We start from the raw sequence: 20,210 nt of genomic DNA, 5'->3' as shown, positions 1-20,210 counted from the left end.
TTTGATCTGCTTTTCTAAGGAAAGTAACTTTAAGGGGTTTATAATCTCACTTTAATTAAACATGCATATATCATTCACTTAGTTCAGGGGAAAAAGTCAGCACCCTGAACTTCAGAGAAAACACAAGCAGAAATTATATAAACAGAACAAATAGCACAAATCAGCAGAGAGGGCTTCTAACCATTTGTCTATAGCAATACATACATAGTTACCAGAGAGACAAGCACCAACATCTGGGTTTTCAAAGCCTTGGGGGCTCCTTAATGTCTACCCAGAGTCTCCACACAAACACTCTTCCAATGAGTGAGCCTCCCGAAGCAAAGTGCTGACTTCAGAGTATATATACACTTCTTCAGGGTCAGAAGGTATCAGAACCATGTGACCCAAACTCATGTGACTTAAGCAGGTCATCAGACTCTTGATTGAAACACAGGCAAGACTCAGAGCAGCTAGGTGGCGCAGTGAGTAGAGCACTGGCCCTGGAGTCAGGAGGACCTGAGTTCAAATCCAGTCTCAGACACTTGACACATGTACTAGCTGTGTGACCTTGGGCAAGTCACTTAACCCCAATTGCCTTGCCCAAAAAAAAAAAAAACACAGAGAAACACAGGCAAGACTCAGTCAAAGGCACTTGATTGCCTTAGTGCTGAGAAAAAACAGTGAAAAGTCCCACTTTGCTTGCCATTATAGAAGTCATTGTAGATTATAGAGTCTTTGAACACCATAAAACATTCACATTTGATACCCTACTCAGCTTTAAAGTTACAGGACCAAGCCACACTGAAAGATATGGGAAGCCAAAGGCACTTTAAGAGACTAAGAAAATCATAGAAGCTCTTTCATTAACCTATTATTCCTACTGATTCACATCAATAAAACAAATTTGCAAAATATGGCTAAGATACTGTGAAACATAGCACTTATTTCTAATTTTATATTTTAAGGATATATGGTATTTGTTCAAAAAATGATTTGGATAAACCTGAAATTCCTAAGGTCTAGGACCACCTACACAGGGCCATATGTTTTATGTTTTGACTTTTTAAATGGAGGGAATTAGGGTATGATTTGCTTAAGATGACACAGTAAGTTTGAAAACACTGAAGGTGTAAAAAAAAAAAAAGTGTGTGTATGTAGCCCTCTATTTATACTTTGGAAAAAAAGGAAATTTCAAGGAATTTTTATTTGCCTAATGTGTTAGAATTAAGTTGATGGTAAAGCAGTTTCTAGGTCTCTTGGTTTCAGAGTTCATTTGGTATTTACTGCTTTTCAAAATTAGCAAAAATTTTTCAGTCATCTTTTCAAAGATGTAGATGTCCCATTTTAACCCTTCAGAACTCAAATGTATTCATTGGTGCTTTGATCCTTTAAAAAAGAGAGTAGGAATAAGCATGGCCAAATGAGTGATCATATTTTTCATTTTAGGTTATACATGAAACCAGACTGAGACAAATTTACACAGCTCAAGAAAAGTATGTGGTAAAAACTTCCATTTACTCAAATGACATTATTTCCAGTAACACACACCTAAAAACAGCCCAGTTTCTCACATTTACTGTCAATGTACAAGAAAGAAGACAACTGGAAGATCAGGACAAGGTTGGTTATCTGTCCAAAGGAGGCATCACTACTTTTTCCTCTTCTATTCCCACCCTAACCTACCCACTCCCACCCCACCCCCCAAAAAACTGACCTGTATAAAACTTGAGACTGTACAAACTTAGCATTGCTTATTCCAGGGCTTCTATTCACTGTTGCACAAATAGCTTCATGGAGCTCCAGGATACAGAATGAGAAGTAGGCAAAGAGAGGGAGGTTGGGCCTGGATAGATCCCACAAAGTAGTGGTATTGCTAATATGTATAACTGACAAGCTGTTGTCCTAGTAGAAAAAGGAGGAAAAAATTAAGGAACAAGGGAGGACAAGTAACCCATGTTATATTTGCCTTTTCCCCAGCCTTAAAAAGCTAGTTAGAGTTTACAGGTTGCTGTTGTCTCCAAAATGGTTAACAACTGAGAGCTTTTGATTAGTTCAGAATAAAATTGACATCTTAAACTTAGAGTCTTAAGAAGTTGGCATGCCAGGAACAGAGAAGTTTACTCTTGTCAAAAGGACCAGAGTGTCTGCCAAACTTACAGTCATAGCTTACCTTTATAAAACATATAAGATGTATACAAGTTGTTTACCTATGTGGCAGAAGATGGTATGGTGGGACAGTGCTGTAGGACAATGGAAGGATTGGAGGGGGGGAGGGGGGTTGCAAGAGGACGAGAGAAGGATGAACAGGAACAACTTACTTCACCACAGTCATGTTCAGAAAGAGGGGAAGTTTCTTAACTATAACTATTTCCTTAGCATCCCTCACCTACTGGTGTAAAACAGTTTTTATATTTAATTTGAATGAGATATTTCTGCCTCAAAGATATCAAGATTTGGTGTACAAAGCCAGGACATACAAATTTGAGAGTAATGATAGATAAGGGTTCTTATCTCTGACAAACATGAGACAGGTTTCTCCCAAATGGGTAATTTTATATGATTTTTTTATATACATCTTTCCTTTAAATTATTATTATATGAGTTTAAAGGCTATATTTGGGGGTAGCTTTTATTTAAACCAGTATTGGAATTGAAATGTACTTGTTTGTTTAAATGTGTATTTACAGTTTGAATCTATATCTTCCATAGGAAATAAGTAAAAAAATTCAGACACTAGATGTAGAGTTAACAGCCTTTCATGAAAAAATCCAGCATCTTGAATACAGAGACAATGAATTCAGAAATAAAAAGAAGGACCTTCAAGACAGGAAAACCAAAAAGAATCAACTGGAACAGAAAATTGGTTCCAAATTAGATAGGTATTATATTTTAACCCTAAATTATTATTGTTACTTGTGATTTTTTTTCTTCTCTCCTTAATAACAGTACTAATGACTCGAATCTATATCATGCTTTAAAGTTAACAAAGCACAACAGTTATATGAGGCAGATAATAGAAAATATTGTCCCCATTTTACAGATGAGAAAATGGTCTAAAAAATTGTGCCAAGGGTTGCTAAGCTAACAAATGGTAGAGGCAGGATTTGAACCCAGGTTTCCTGGCTCTAAGTATTGCACTTTTTCTAGTATATCACCGTGTGTGTGTGTGTGTGTGTGTGTGTGTGTGTGTGTGTGTGTGTAAAATAAGTAACATTTTAAGAATTACTTAAGTTCAGTCATGTTAAATTGATTTGAACTCAGTCTATGCAAGAATTCTATTTTTAATTCTTTTGTAAAGAGAACATGTTGCCATCTTACCTGCAGCTAATATCAACTCTTCCTAGCTTCCAAGACTTTCCATAATCTAACTCCACCCTACTAACCTTTGCAACATGTTCCCATCAAATGAATGTTCTCCCTAGTTTCTGCATCTTTCAGTTTTTTTCTCACCTCTTGAGCCTTTAGAATCATGAACTGTGAGACCTAAAAGGACCTTTAAGTCAGCTAGCCCAGCTCTCTTGTTTTATGAGAGACAAACTGAGGCCCCTTTCAGGTTAAGTGGCCAGCTGACTGTAAGGCAGAGCCAGGACTTGAATGTCAGGATGGAAGTCTTCTCCCGGTATCTCAGGACACCTTTCTCAGGGTATCGTTTTGTTTCTTGTACAGTTTAAAGCTAATGGAACATCGTACTTACAATCTTGAAGAAGAGGAACAGAAGACAAATGCCACAATCAAAGAAATTAATGCCCATAAAGCAAAACTGGTTTCTGAATTATTGAAGCTAATTAAGGTAAGGTTTCAAAACTTATAGTAGGTCTGTCAATGATTTTTGACATTCTGAAATAAGTTTTACTTTTTACTTAAACATTTTTACATAATCAAAAGCACATTTCATTAGTGAACATAAATTCTTGCCCTTGACTTCTGCCACTATAAGTCATGTTACACAAATAGAACGTCCCTATTGAAGCTTTCAACTGAACTAAGCTTTTTTACTATTACTTAACTTGAAATATACATAGTATTGTAATATTATGACAATAATCACGTTTAACATAGTTTGTTCTGAAGGAAAGTTGTAAATAGGAATTGACACAAATAATTTGAGAGAATGATTGCTTACATTGATTTTTTTACATCGTTTGGTATTTGGTTTGCTATTCAGTCTTGAATAAAATTTTCTCAAATCTAAGATGTGAAATGTGAGAGAGCTTATAAAATCTAAGCAAGCTTTTATGGGTTTTGTTACCAGACTTGCACAATGTTGAATGTACAGAAAGTCGATTTAGTTCTTGAGCTAGCGACTGAGGGCTATAAGAAGAACAAATTAGAAAGAGAGTACAAAGCAACAGCATTGAACCTGCGGCAACTGGAGGTAAGGTTTTACCATTGACTGACTTTGAATAAGAAATGTTGTTAATTATGAAAACCTGTTCTTCTCCGCAATTTCATATTTGGATCATAGCTTCCTTTAGTTCTGGAAGGGACCTGAGGAGTCATTTTGTTCACCCTTTTCACCTTACATCTGAGGGTGTCCAGAGATAGTCAGTGACCTTGGCTGAGGTTATGTGGGTAGTAATTAGCCACGCTGGGATTTGAATCCCTATCTTTTGAATACATATTTGCTGTGAACTTTACCGTCTTTATGAAACCTATTGATGAAAAAAAAATTATATTCAAAACATGAGTTTGGTTTTGTTTCTTTGTTTTTTGAAATTGTCTTTTTAAAAAAAGAGAGAAGTTAGATTGCCTTATTTGGTTATTTAGTACCATTGCCTGTTGTTTTTTTTCTCTGATAGTTTCTGGACATTAGCGTTTTTATAATCAGTCAATGATAGCTGTTGGCTTTGATTGCTATTTTTGAGTAAAATAGGATCTTACTGTCTATTTTTTTTTAATTTAAATTTATTTATTTAACATATTTGGTTTTCAGCATTGATTTTCACAACAGTTTGAATTAGAAATTTTCTCCCCATTTCTACCCTCCCCCCCACTCCAAGATGGCTTATATTCTGGTTGCCCTGTTGCCCAGTCAGCCCTCCCCTCTATCACCCCCCTCCACTCTCATCCTCTTTTCCCTTCCCTATTTCTATGCCCCATTGCCTGTTTATCTTATTTTTTAGTTGCATGCAAAAACTTTTTTTGTTTTTGAACATCTGATTTTAAAACTTTGAGTTCCAAATTTTCTCCCCTCTTCCCTTCCCACCCACCCTCCCTAAGAAGTCAAGCAATTCAACCTAGGCCACACGTGTATCATTATGTATAACCCTTCCACAATACTCATGTTGTGAAAGGCTAACTACATTTTGCTCCTTCCCAACCCATCCCGCTTTATTGAATTTTCTCCCTTGACCCTGTCCCCTTTCCAAAGTGTTTGTTTTGATTACCTCCACCCCCATCTGCCCTCCCCTCCGTCATCCCCCCCCTTTTATTTTTTTTTTTAATCTTCCTCCCTCTTCTTTCCTGTGGGGTAAGATACCCAACTGAGTATGTATGGTATTCCCCCTCAGGCCAAATCTGATGAGAGCAAGGTTCACTCATTCCCCCTTCACCTGCCCTCTCCCCTTCTCCCACAGAACTGCTTCCTCTTGCCACCTGTATGCAAGATAATCCACCCCAATCTCCCTCTCTCAGTATGTTGCTCTCTCATCCCTTAATTTCATTTTATTTCTTTTAGATATCTTCCCTTCATCTTCAACTCACCCTGTGTCTGCTCTCTCTCTTTTACATATATATATATAAAAACACACACACACACATATATACATACACATACATACATATACACATAGATATATACATACATACACATTCACTTATATATATACATAAACATATATATATATATATGCATATTCCCTTCAACTACCCTAATACTGAGGTCTCATGTATCATACACATCATCTTTCCATGTAGGAATGTAAACAAAACAGTTCAATTTTAGTAAGTCCCTTGCAATTTCCGTTTCTTGATTACCTTTTCATGCTTCTCTTGATTCTTGTGTTTGAAAGTCAAATTTTCTATTCAGTTCTGGTCTTTTCACTGAGAAAGCTTGAAAGTCCTCTATTTTATTAAAAATCCATATTTTGCCTTGGAACATGATACTCAGTTTTGCTGGGTAGGTGATTCTAGGTTTTAATCCTAGCTCCATTGACCTCCGGAATATCACATTCCAAGCCCTTCAATCTCTTAATGTAGAAGCTGCCAGATCTTGGGTTATTCTGATTGGGTTTCCACAATACTCAAATTGTTTCTTTCTGGCTGCTTGCAATATTTTCTCCTTGATCTGGGAGCTCTGGAATTTGGCAACAATATTCCTAGGAGATTTCTTTTTGGGATCTATTTGAGGAGGCGATCGATGGATTCTTTCAATTTCTATTTTGCCCTGTGGCTCTAGAATATCAGGGCAGTTCTCCTTGAAAATTTCTTGAAAGATGGTATCTAGGCTCTTTTTTTGATCATGGCTTTCAGGTAGTCCAATAATTTTTAAATTATCTCTCCTGGATCTATTTTCCAGGTCAGTGGTTTTTCCAAGGAGATATTTCACATTGTCTTCCATTTTTTCATTCCTTTGGTTCTGTTTTATAATATCCTGATTTCTCATAAAGTCACTAGCTTCCACTTGCTCCAGTCTAATTTTTAAAGTAGTATTTTCATCAGTGGTCTTTTGGACCTCCTTTTCCATTTGGCTAATTCTGCCTTTCAAGGCATTCTTCTCCTCATTGGCTTTTTGGAGCTCTTTTGCCATTTGAGTTAGTCTGTTTTTTTTTTTTTAAATTATTTTTTTTTCTTTTTTTAATGCAATTTATTTATTTAACATATTTGGTTTTCAGCATTGATTTTCACAAGAGTTTGGATTACAAATTTTCTCCCCATTTCTACCCTCCCCCCCACTCCAAGATGGCTTATATTCTGGTTGCCCTGTTCCCCAGTCAGCCCTCCCCTCTATCACCCCCCTCCCCTCTCATCCCCTTTTCCCTTCCTTTCTTGTAGGGCAAGATAAATTTCTACACCCCATTGCCTGTGTATCTTATTTTTTAGTTGCATACAAAAACTTTTTTTGTTTTTGAACATCTGATTTTAAAACTTTGAGTTCCAAATTCTCTTCCCTCTTCCCTTCCCACCCACCCTCCCTAAGAAGTTGAGCAATTCAACCTAGGCCACACATGTATCATTATGTATAACCCTTCCACAATACTCATGTTGTGAAAGGCTAACTACATTTTGCTCCTTCCCAACCCATCCCGCTTTATTGAATTTTCTCCCTTGACCCTGTCCCCTTTCCAAAGTGTTTGTTTTGATTACCTCCACCCCCATCTGCCCTCCCCTGCATCATCCCCCTGCCTTTTATTTTTTTTTTATCTTCCTCCCTCTTCTTTCCTGTGGGGTAAGATACCCAACTGAGTATGTATGGTATTCCCCCTCAGGCCAAATCTGATGAGAGCAAGGTTCACTCATTCCCCCCTCACCTGCCCTCTCCCCTCCTCCCATAGAACTGCTTCCTCTTGCCACCTTTATGCGAGATAATCCACCCCATTCTATCTCTCCCTATCTCCCTCTCTCAGTATGTTACTCTCTCATCCCTTAATTTCATTTTATTTCTTTTAGATATCTTCCCTTCATCTTCAACTCACCCTGTGTCTGCTCTCTCTCTTTTACATATATATATATATATATATATATATATATATATATATATATATATATATATACACACACATAAAAACACATATATACATATATATACATATACATACACATACATACATATACACATATATACATAACAACACATTCACTTATATATACATACATGCATATTCCCTTCAACTACCCTAATACTGAGGTCTCATGAATCATACTTATCATCTTTCCATGTAGGAATGTAAACAAAACAGTTCAACTTTAGTAAGTCCCTTGCAATTTCCGTTTCTTGATTACCTTTTCATGCTACTCTTGATTCCTGTGTTTGGAAGTCAAATTTTCTATTCAGTTCTGGTCTTTTCACTGAGAAAGCTTGAAAGTCCTCTATTTTATTGAAATTCCATATTTTGCCTTGGAACATGATACTCAGTTTTGCTGGGTAGGTGATTCTAGGTTTTAATCCTAGCTCCATTGACCTCCGGAATATTGCATTCCAAGCCCTTCGATCTCTTAATGTAGACGCTGCCAGATCTTGGGTTATTCTGATTGGGTTTCCACAATACTCAAATTGTTTCTTTCTGGCTGCTTGCAGTATTTTCTCCTTGATCTGGGAGCTCTGGAATTTGGCAACAATATTCCTAGGAGATTTCTTTTTGGGATCTATTTGCGGAGGCGATCGATGGATTCTTTCAATTTCTATTTTGCCCTGTGGCTCTAGAATATCAGGGCAGTTCTCCTTGATAATTTCTTGAAAGATGGTATCTAGGTTCTTTTTTTGATCATGGTTTTCAGGTAGTCCAATAATTTTTAAATTATCTCTCCTGGATCTATTTTCCAGGTCAGTGGTTTTTCCAAGGAGATATTTCACATTGTCTTCCATTTTTTCATTCCTCTGGTTCTGTTTTATAATATCCTGATTTCTCATAAAGTCACTAGCTTCCACTTGCTCCAATCTAATTTTTAAAGTAGTATTTTCTTCAGTGGTCTTTTGGACCTCCTTTTCCATTTGGCTAATTCTGCCTTTCAAGGCATTCTTCTCCTCATTGGCTTTTTGGAGCTCTTTTGCCATTTGAGTTAGTCTGTTTTTTAAGGTGTTGTTTTCTTCAGTGTATTTTTCAGTATTTTTTTGGGTCTCCTTTAGCAAGTCATTGACTTGTTTTTCATGGTTTTCTCGCATCCTTCTCGTTTCTCTTCCCAATTTTTCCTCTACTTCTTTAACTTGCTTTTCAAATCCTTTTTGAGTTCTTCTATGGCCTGGGGCCAGGTCATGTTTTTCTTGGAGGCTTTTGTTGTAGGCTCTTTGACTTTGTTGTCTTCTTTAGGCTGTATGTTTTGGTCTTCTTTGTCACCAAAGAAAGATTCCAAAGTCTGAGACTGAATCTGGGCACGTTTTCACTGCCTGGCCATATTCCCAACCAACTAACTTGACCCTTGAGTTTTTCAGTGGGGTATGACTGCTTGTAGACTAACTAGTTCTATGTTCCACGTTTGGGGGGGAGGTGCCAGCTCTGCCACACCAGCACTACTCCTTCCCCAAGAACCCCCAGTCCAGACTGGGCTTACATCTTCAGCAGGCTGTTGCACTCCTGCTCTGATCCACCACTTAATTCCTCCCACCAGGTGGGCCTGGAGCCGGAAGTAACAACAGCTGTAGCTGCCCCCGGGGCTGGAAGCCAAACCGCGAACTCCTTCCCCTCCCATAGCTTTTCCCACTAACCTTCTCCGCAGTCTTTGGTGTTTGTGGGTCGAGGGGTCTGGTAACTGCCGCAGCTCACATATTCAGGGCGCTAGGGCCCCCTCCGCCCGGCTTCTGGTCTGGATGGTCCACGCCGCTCAGGCTGGGCTCTGCTCCGCCCCGTTCCCAGCTCCCAGCTCCGTGTGGAATAGACCTCACCCAGAGACCATCCAGGCTGTCCTGGGCTGGAGCCCTGCTTCCCTCTGCTCTTTTGTGGGTTCTGCCATTCTAGAATTGGTTCAGAGCCATTTTTTATAGGTTTTTGGAGGGACTCGGGTACGGGGCTCACTTTAGTCCCTGCTTACCAGCCGCCATCTTGGCTCCGCCCCTCTTACTGTCTATTTTAACACCCATTTCTAACCATTTTCACTAAGTAAAGTTAGCCATTAGTATATTGAAAGTCTAATCTTTTAAAAAATGTATCTTAATATGTTTTTTACATTCTTTAAAACAATATTTTAAATGATGACACAAGAATTGAGGACAGATATGCTGTACTCACTTAAGTTAAAATCCAACAAAATTCTGAGGTAATCATGAGGGTATCTTCAGAGAATAAAAGAATCAAAACCAGGATTCTATTATATACTTTTGTTAACATTTTTCCTATTGTGTTAAAAAATGTTTAATTCAAAATCTCAGACCAGCAATATACTGGTTCAGTAGAGGCAGTGCCAGGCAGGGCACAGATAGAGGAACTTCTGGCCTTGGGGCTGCAAGACAAGGATGCCATGCCAGGGGTCTACATGCAAGTCACTTTCCTGTGCCAAGGCTCCGTTTCCTTCTCTATAAAATGGAGATAATGTCTATAGTATGAAGCTCACGAAGTAATCTGTGTAAAGCATTTTGCAAACCTTAAAGTTCGATATAAGTACCTATAATTATTAGACTATGAACAGACAGGTGCTAGGTCTAGATTCTTTTCTTGACAATGCTATTGATTCTGGAACAAAAGGAATATATTCATTTCTTTATCTTTTTATTCATTGCCTTGGTCTTAAGTATCTTTGTAAAGAGTATAGTGGAAGGAGAACACTGGATTTAGAGTCACAGAATCTCGGTTAAGTACCTGTTTTGCCAGCTTATTAACCACGTGACCTTGGGCAAGTCACATAAACTCACTGATTCTTAATGATATCAGCGTGCCATTGCTGAGGGCACATCAGCCATAAAACAACTATTTGTTGTTAGCCTATCTTCATTGACCAGAAGAAACGAGTGAGGGGATATGTGTAGAGTGCTTCTTTCCCCGTTTCTGCTTCGTGGATGTCTTCCTCATGCCAGCCATTCATTATTCATTTCCACATGCTTTTATTTGTTTCTCTTGCTATCCCCTCTTTAGCAGAACCAAGGGAAAATTACATTAATAGATTGAAAATCAATAAACCATTTCCATATATAATACCGGTTTTTAAGATTATGCTTGCTGTCACAGTATTTGCAAGTTTTCAAGTGAAGACCTAGTTTTCATATTCTGAAATCCATTTGTCTTGTGCTGTAAATATATCTGTAATCTGATTTGAAATGGGAGAGACACTTGTTACAGTTGTGGTTATGTGTGACAGAAAGAAGGAAATGTAGAACAACACTGATAAAAAAAATAGATAGCATGATAAAAGTTAAAGCTGCCTAGAATTGCTTAATTCCTTCATCACATGAAATCTTTTTCCTACATTTTCAACTCTTGTATTTCAGTGTTTATTAAGTAATGTGTTTGATATGTCTGCAATATCATTAGTGTGGGCATTCTTTAAACTTACATAAATTGTAACAAATTCATACCTCCTTACATAAGCTTTTATTTTTGACCATGTTCCTCTGTAAATCCTCCAAGGGGACTCTTATCCAATATAATGAATTACATGCATATACATAGATTCTGGTTTAAAATAGAGAACAGCTTTTCTATGGGTGACCTCTAGTGGAAAATAGTGAAATAGTAATTCTGAGAATTTGTTCTTATATAAACATACGTGTGTGTACATATATACATATGTGTGCATATAGATTACAATAATTCTAATATATAAAATAATTATAATACATTCTAATATAGAATATGATTTTATATGTGCATGTAATGCATATTTGGTGTGTATTCCTCTGAAGAACTATTAACATCTTCCACTAGAGGTCACCCATAGAAAAGCTGTTCCCTATTTTAAAGCCAGAGAATTTGTCTCAAAAAATTTTTATATATACTATTATATATGCTATCTGCCTATAACTATATATGTGTTTCATATATAATGTATATATAAGAAGGGTTAGGCAGCTCAGTGGATAGAGTGCTGGACTTGGAATCAGGAAGACCTGAGTTCAAATCCAGCCTCAGAAACTTCCTAGCTATGTGACCTTAGACAAGTCATTAACCTACTTGCCACTGAAAAAGAAGGAAATGACAGACTACTCTAGTGTCTTTGCCAAGACCAAGGTCCATGGGGTCATCAGGAGTCCAACACAAATGAAATAACTGAACAAGAAGTATGTATGTGCTTATATATAAATTTTTTGAGAACACATTTTCTGAGGATCTAGTCTAATATCTTCCACTGGAAGTCACCCATAGAAAAACTGTTCCCCATTTAAAACCCAGATCTTCCTATCTGTAAAGCAAACTTTTTCCAAAAAATAATCTTTAGCAAATGTAAGAGTTTTGCTTATGATTAGTAGTGTGACTTGAAGTCTTTTTCTATGCTTTTATCATGCTATGCTCTTTGTTATAAAGGCAATAAGAAATTAAAGTCAGTGTTCCCTTATGTGAAATAATCCCCTATTTGTCATTGTACAGGGTGAATCTTGTGAGTAGGACTAAATTGACCTTTCTATCTAGAGTCTAGATGAGCAATCCCAAGAATTTATCTTCCCTTGAGAAAAGGTAGCCAAACTGTCTCAGTCCAGGATCTCTAGTTTTCACTGGCGCATGATCCCTGAAGGGGCAGTATTGCATGGGGTGTGCTGCTTCAGCAAGGCTGATAACAGTGCTAGTGAATTTATTCACACTGCCTGCTGCATCAGCACCATCTAGGGTAGCAGGCTATAAAAATTAAGTAGTTGCAACTCAGATTTAAGGAATTGGCTCGAGGCACAAGAAACCTTAGTCTTATACAACTGTTTTTTGCTTGGGTGTTTCTTCCTGTACCAGTAACAGTTGTCATGTTATGTATGTCAATTAAAGCAGTTGTGTTCTGTTGTTGTGTCACCCCGTGACCTTCCCATTGAGGGGGATGGGGAATTCATGTGGATACCTATGGCTCTGGGTGGAAGATTAGTGCTGTTTTTCCTTTTATAACATGTTTACGCTATGTATTTAAATCTTCCTCATCTACATGTATATAGGTAAGTTTACCCTTGATTCTCAGAACGAAATTTGAATTTCCGTATCACTAAGTGAACCATTATTTTCAATACTGTTGCATTTGATTTACTCATGATTGTGAAATAAAGTGCATAGATAAATTTGCTGTGGTGATTTAAAGAAATAGATCTTTATTTGCAATAACTATAATGCAAATCCTTAAAAGCCCCTCTGTCATTTTATTATGATAGCAACAATACAGTGCTCTTGGTGAAACAAAACGTAGACTTCTAGAGAAGTGCAAAGAACTTATGAAGAAAGCCAGGCACATATGTAACCTGGGCCCAGATCAGAGCATTCCTCAAGAGTACCAGACAGTAAGTATGAGAGTACATGATGATGTAGATGTTATTATTTGTACTTTTATTAGCATTTAACTCCTGCATACTCCTAACCTATGATACTGAGAGAAAATGTGGTATAAAGGAAAGAGCACTGGATGAAGAGTCAGATGACTTAGGTTCTAGTCCAGCCTTTTAATCAAGTCTGGTGTTGCAGAAGTCATTGAATTTTTCTGTGCCCCTTTTCTTATTTCTGTAATGGATATAACAAGACTTGTACAAACTACTTGTGAGGAAATTACTTTTTAAGCTGCTCAGTGCCATAGAAAGATATGTTACTGCCATTACTGATCATTTTAGAAAGGGATTATTTTTGTAGTTGTAGTACCAAAATCTCAAATCTTGGGTTGGTGATCGCCAAGAAATCATGTTCCTATGTTGGTCCTTTCTTCTCACCCTATTTCTACCTTTAAAAATACATAAGAGCAGGAGTTAGATGGGGAGGACTGCAATGGAAGGGTCAGAGAAGTACTAACCAGGAATAATATTTAATGGAACAAAAGAGAAGAAAGAGTGAAAAAAGCTTCCCTGGGGGTTGGGGTTTTAGTTGAGTGGGAGATTATCAAAGGGTAGTAAGAAAAAAAGAAAAGCCTTCATGTTCTCCATTTAAAGATTAAATTCTGCAAATCATTGATGTACTAGATAACAAGAAAGACTTGGTTTAGTCCAGTTTCTCCTACTGATTAGATAGCTCTGTGACTGTGGAAATTTTTCACGTACTCTTTTGCTTCAGCTTCCCTGGAAGAGGGAAAGAGACCCTGATAATATCAAGTGGAAAGAAGGATTGGATTTAGAGTTGGAGGATCTGCATTCAAACTCTGACTTGCTCCTTGTTACAGGCATGTTCTTAGACAAGCCACTCAGCCTTATTGGGTATCTGGTTCTTGAGCTATAAAATGAGGGGGTTTGATTGGATGATTTCTAAAGTCTCTTCTAGCTTTAAATCTACTGTACTAGAAACTAGGACGCCATAGGTTCTAGCCATTTCTTCACTTCAAATTAGCCAGACCTTTGGCAAGTAACTTAAGGTCTCTGAGCCTAGTTTTTCTGGGAAACAGTTTAGTATCACACTGGAAAGGGTACTGGATTTGAAGAACTAGATTCAAATCCTAGCTCTGCCATTTACTACCTGTATGATATTGGTAAGTCATTTAACCTCACTAGTCCTCAGTTTCCTTACCCACAAAGTGAAGGAGTTAGCCTAGATGGCCTCTGAAGTCTCTTCTAGCTCTAAATCTGTAATCACTCTGTGAGATGAAGAGGTTGGACTAGATGGTCTCTAAGGCTTCCCTTCTAGCTCTGACATTCTAATACTTCACAGGGATCGGGGAAATAGGTGGCAAGTTCTTTGCAAAATAACATCTAGTATTTCTATGGGATTTTCATTTTTAAAAATATTTTTATATTTTGACATATCTATGATTTAATCAGGGTAAGTATTCTTCCTTGAGATTCACCCACAGTTCACAGTCCTTTCTCATTCTACCCGCTTCTTGTCCATTGTTTCCTATAATTTTTGCTAGTTATTTACAATGTTAACTACTTCACACAGATAATTAAAGAGCAAATTAAGTGTAGACAACTGAGACATGCCTCTAGTTGGGATTAAAGTCATCCTTACATGATACGATAATATCACTTGCAAAGTGGACAGAGAATGAGTTTGATCATTATGGAATTTAATCTAGATTTATACTAAGTTACCTCAATGCTTAGAAATATGCTGGTGTTTCATGTTATACAGTAGTGTGAACTTAAAGCCAGCTCCCCCACCCCTAAGTGTTTTCTACCTTAAAAAAGCAATGTGATCTTGCCCAAGAGAGTCATACTACTCTCTGAGGAATATAAAATGAAGGAGGTACAGTATAGATCTTTCTCCTACCCCTACTATACCAAATTTCCAAAGAAAGGGAAGTCAAATTGCTTTCTAAAGGATGAAAATGAGAAGAGATGGGCCTTGATGGAGTAAATAGTAGGGAATGGATAGTTAGGATCATAAAATTACACGAAATTTCAGCTTGAAGGTAACTCTCAGGTATAGATGTCCTAAAAGACTTCTGAACTAAAGTTCCCTCAAAGGAATCATTGAGCGTTGGTCTACTTGAAGACATCCAGGGTTAGGGGATGCATGACTTCATTAGGCAGATTTACCTTAAGCTTCACCCCTTGCTCCTAATTCCACCCCCTGAATCTTTTTCATCCTGTATTTTTTCAACTGAATTCTTTGAGCCTAAGTGTAGGAGTTTATATTTGTCTCTGTTAAATTCCTCATTAGGATATGTAGCCCATCAAAGTCCTTTTGGAGCCAGTCATCCAACATGTTAGTTATCCCTCTCAGATTTGTTATATGCAGATTTCAGAAACAGGTCAACAATTACTTTATCCAAGTTATGCATATGAATATAGTATAATACAGCCAAAGGCAGATCCTTGATGAGGCACTCCTCTGAAGTCCTTCCAGAGTTAAAAGGGCCTATAGAGATCTAGTCCAGTTCCTTCATTTTGTGTGCTAAATCTCCTGAAAGATTCAGTGACTCACCTAAGAGAGAATAAATGTGAGAGCCAAGATTCAAATTCAAGTGGTTTGACTCTGTATCCTTCCATTACACAGTATTAAAAGGGTGGAGTGAAATTATAGTGGGTTTTAGAAAGCAAGCAGACTAAGGAGTTTGTATTTCATCCTGTAAATGCTTCTAAGTCCTTCTTCCCTTTTCACTTATCCCAGTCTCAATTCAGGATCCCTTGTAAGTCAACAAACATTTATTAAGCACTTGGAATGTACCAGGTGCTATGCTAAGTAGTGAAAATACAAGCCAAAAGAAAGACAGTCCCTGTCCTCACGAGCTTACATTCTAATGGAGAAGATAACACATAAAAGGAAGCTAAAGAAATGGGGTTTGGCAGGCATGGGGTGGGAAGCCTTAATGGAAAAGTCCAGAGGATTGTGGCCTTATAGGAAATAGAGATACCTCTCTTGGGCTTCTGCCTTAAATGGAGCCCTCCATACACCAACCAGAAGGGACTCCAGGGTCAGAGGGTACTTCTGAGGTATGAGTTCCAGGGTTGCAGTGATATTCCAAGATGAATAATGGAAAAGTCCAGTGGAATACAGTCTGGTGGGAAATGAAAAGTTAAAAATTTCCTGACCACTTTAGTCGACCAGATTTCTCATTCTATATTTTAAATCCAAATAATACTGTTTATGCTATTCATTTTTATACTTTATGTCAAATTATGCTGTATTCCTTACCTTCATGGCATTATCTATGAGGTTTGTTTTTCCAAGAAAATTGTAAGCTTTTCGAAAGCAGGACTTGTGTAAATTTTTGTATCCCTATATGGTGCCAGCCCAAGTAAATATTAATTGAATTGTGTCATTTCTTAGTATTCTTACTATCTAGTACTAATGGACAGATTTTTTTTTCCTCCTTTAGGCTTTCCAAGATCTCCCAAACACAGTGGAAGGAATTGATTCTTTACTTGCTGATGAGAAGACAAGAGCTTCTTGCTTCACAGGCCTGAAAGCTTCAGTAAGCTTTCCCACCCCCAGTCTCCTTAGTACTTGCCTCCCACTCTGTACTAGAGCTCTTGGTAATAATAAGCTAGACAGCAGGAACAATGTGCTGTAAATGCCAGATTCTGAATCTATTAGAATTTTAAATAGATTCTTCCTAAGGAACAGGGTGTTCTTGCCTTTTCTTTATAAAAAAGAATAGTTGGGCTAACCTATAATGCTGCAATGTCTAACATTTTTCAAAAGATAGAAATGTCATATTTTCAGTACATAAGGAGTGCATAAGTTAATTGCATGAAAACAAAACAACAAAGCAACACAGTTGGCATTTTTAAGTTAAGACTTTTAATTGATGCACACTTTCAAGTTATTTTATCTTTTGAAAGATTTGTCCTAAAGTAAAGTGCTTTTTGTTGCCAGGTTGTCGAAGACTACAAAAAAGGAGCACAGGAAATACAACAGCTAACTGTGGAACTCGAGCAAAAGACAAATGAGCTGGATAACTATAGGCAGACCATTTCAAAGGTGATATTTTAAATTATATTTTTTGCCACTTGATACTAAACATGATACAATAACATGAGGAGAGGCAAGGATATAAAAGGGTATAGATTCTTTCAAGGAAAACAATTTTTCGGGAAAATGCAATATTCAAAGTTTATTCGGTGTGTAATAAAGACTAATTTGATGTTATGCTGTGGTCTTTCTGTGATATATTTTTTCCAATTTTTATGGTACTGTACACTTGTCTCTTTATTTTTAGGTTAAAGAAAGGTGGCTCAATCCCTTGAAAGGTCTGATAGAACAAATAAATGAAAAATTTAGCAATTTTTTTAGTTCCATGGAGTGTGCTGGTGAAGTGGATCTCCATACAGAAAATGAGGTATAAGTGTTTTTCCCGAACAAACTTTAAGGACTACAAAAGAATCAAAGAACATAATTATAATTTACTTTTCTCTCTAAAATACCCCTTAAGTTTATTTAGTTTGAGACCTTAGAATTCTTCTGTTAAAATCATTGATCACTAAAATAACTTTTGAAGGAAAGAAAAATATCTTTCCAGTCAGGCTGTTTCTTTGGTGACTTTTAAAGATTAGTGAATTAATAATCTTACTATTGGCCCTCTGTTACAGTCCAATAAAAGTGAGTAATGGTAAATCAAAAATGATGGGTATTCTTTCTGACACTTCCAACTTGGTGAACAGTAATGAAAAACTTCCTTTTTCTCCTTCTGATTTAGAATTTAACTATAGAATTTCATTAGTGTGAAAATTTTTGAAAAGGAGTTAGTAATATTGTAATAGCTAGAGGCTCATAAATTTTAATATTAAGTAGAATAATTAAATCCATAGTAAGGAGTAAAGCAGGGTGTTAATACAATAGAATATTGAGGGAAAGAGAATTTTTTAATATGTAAGTATTGCGTAACAATTTGGAATGGAAGTACAGCCATTAATGATAAAGTTTATCAGGATTTTACCCCCAGGAAAATTTTTTCTTTCTTGATATTGACTGACTCCTAGAGTCCCTTTCTTCACCTGTGTATTATGAGAATTGTTGATGGCCAACTTAGGCAAAGCCATTTCTTGGAATATAATTAAATATGCCATATTTATGAGTTATGGTGAACCAGTGCACCTTTCTCCAATAATGTTCGGTTGTAGTGTGCCTGATGGGAACTATCCATCACTCTAAGTGTCTCTTTTAATTTTAAATATTTGTTATCATTCAATAATATGTCCTAAGGTCATTTGTAAAATTTTAGATTGGTTGAGTTGCTTCTTGGATGATTGTACAGGTTTAATTTGAGAAGATAGTTTTTCTTATCTAATGAATGATTAAAATAACATCTCTTAAGCACTTCACTGTGCACAAAGCACTGTGCTAAGTGCTGGGAATACAAACAGAAAAGCAGTTCAGTCCTTGCCCTCAAGGAGTTCACATTCCCATGAGAAAAGGCAGGTATAGGAGGTTTCATATGGATGTCAGATGGAAAGACCCCGTGGTCTTTTAGGATAGAGAGGCAAAATGAACGGTAATGTTACACTGACAAAACCATCTATATCAACCCTTTTGATAATGCCCAGGAATTTGGACATAAGATCTTTCTGGGACTGCCTTGGAGATAGTTGCTGCAGCACCTGCGGAGGCCCTTGAATGGTGGCTGTGGGTACTGAGCTGGACATAGAGCTAGTGATATTGGGGATGGTCAGAGAATAGCAGCTAGTCAATAGTTGGCAGTGATGGTGGTAGGGCATAGTCGCCCCTCAACAGGCAATATTCCCCTTATGATAATGGCTGTGGGGTTTGGATGGGTAATCTGGGAAATGATGCTGTTCCTGGGGTTCTTAGGCATAGAGCCCTGACCTATCTCCATTGGGGTTTGAGTGGCAGCACTTGTTTGACTCACCTGGTACATACTGCCGCCTGTCTTTCAGGGCACCTGCTGTACTAACCCATCCAGACACATTGTAACTATGCAGTAGAGCCCAGTTGTGCATTTTAACAATTTCACTTCAGACAAACAGTAGTTCTACTAAAATTTTGTGTCACTTTATCTTCTAATTGGTATTTTCATTTTGAGAACTTATTTACCCCATTGTCAAAGTACTATATGAAATACTAGAGAAAAAGGCTTATTTTTTTTTTCATAAAACATCTCATTTACAGGAAGACTATGATAAATATGGAATTCGAATTAGAGTCAAATTTCGCAATAGCACACAACTGCATGAACTAAATTCAAGTCATCAAAGTGGAGGTGAAAGAAGTGTTTCCACAATGTTATACTTGATGGCACTCCAGGAACTTAACAGATGTCCGTTCAGAGTGGTAGATGAAATCAATCAGGTATGAGCATTACTTTGTGAAATTAGGTTTGGTTTTTTGTTTTTTAACCTTTTTTTTGGAGAGGAGAGGGCAGGGCAGTTGGGGTTAAGTTACTTGCCCAGGGTCACACAGCTACTAAGTGTGTCAAGTGTCTGAGGTCAGATTTGAACTCAGGTCCTCCTGACTCCAGAGCCAGTGTTCTACTCACTGCGCCACCTAGCTGCCCCAATGAAATTAGGTTTTTTTCATTTTCTAATCAATATGAATTTAATTTTTATTATTATCAAGGGAATGGACCCAGTCAATGAAAGAAGAGTATTTGAGATGGTTGTAGACACTGCCTGTAAAGAAACCACATCTCAATATTTCTTAATTACACCAAAGGTAGGTAATCTATGACCTGAAAGCACTAATATGCTTGAAAGTACCCAGATGATGCCCATTTAGTTGCTTGATTACTTAAGAGGATATTGCCCAATGGTAAAAAGAATTATGCCCTTTCTAATAGTAGCGGTGACAAAGGAAGAACTGAAAGGATTAAAATAATGCTTCTTTTATTGAATAGAATCATAGGCTCATAGCTCTAGAGCTGGAAGAAAACTAGGGCCCAGGGAGGTTAAGTCATTTGCCTGAGGTCATGCCAGATAGTCTACATCTGGCAGGATTTGAAGCAGAGCCCTCTTTACTCCAGAGCCAGTGCTCTGTGCCCTGGAAACAAGTACCTTCTGCACCATTTAAGATTAAATTTTGTTCTCTGTGGCTTGTATTCTTTGTATTTTATTTTCATTGTCTGAAATAGAATTAACATTA

At 37.3% G+C, this 20,210-nt stretch overlaps 1 protein-coding gene across 3 annotated transcripts in view; it reads left to right on the top strand.

Moving 5' to 3' along the window:
* SMC5 (structural maintenance of chromosomes 5) overlaps positions 1-20,210 on the top strand; it is an 84,201-nt gene that overhangs the window by 52,285 nt on the left and 11,706 nt on the right. For 2 of the 3 annotated variants that reach the window (XM_036738502.1, XM_036738505.1), the window contains exons 14-23: positions 1,426-1,599; positions 2,689-2,858; positions 3,646-3,769; positions 4,232-4,354; positions 12,908-13,033; positions 16,492-16,587; positions 16,992-17,096; positions 17,335-17,454; positions 19,242-19,421; positions 19,689-19,784. In XM_036738502.1, the coding sequence (XP_036594397.1) occupies positions 1,426-1,599; positions 2,689-2,858; positions 3,646-3,769; positions 4,232-4,354; positions 12,908-13,033; positions 16,492-16,587; positions 16,992-17,096; positions 17,335-17,454; positions 19,242-19,421; positions 19,689-19,784 (1,314 nt within the window). The remainder of the gene's footprint in view (positions 1-1,425; positions 1,600-2,688; positions 2,859-3,645; positions 3,770-4,231; positions 4,355-12,907; positions 13,034-16,491; positions 16,588-16,991; positions 17,097-17,334; positions 17,455-19,241; positions 19,422-19,688; positions 19,785-20,210) is intronic. The other variant, XM_036738503.1, reaches the window with a different exon arrangement.

This window comes from Trichosurus vulpecula, chromosome 9, assembly GCF_011100635.1.
Source record: "Trichosurus vulpecula isolate mTriVul1 chromosome 9, mTriVul1.pri, whole genome shotgun sequence".
Lineage (NCBI taxonomy): Eukaryota > Metazoa > Chordata > Mammalia > Diprotodontia > Phalangeridae > Trichosurus > Trichosurus vulpecula.
This window is presented reverse-complemented; position numbering and strand designations above follow the sequence as displayed.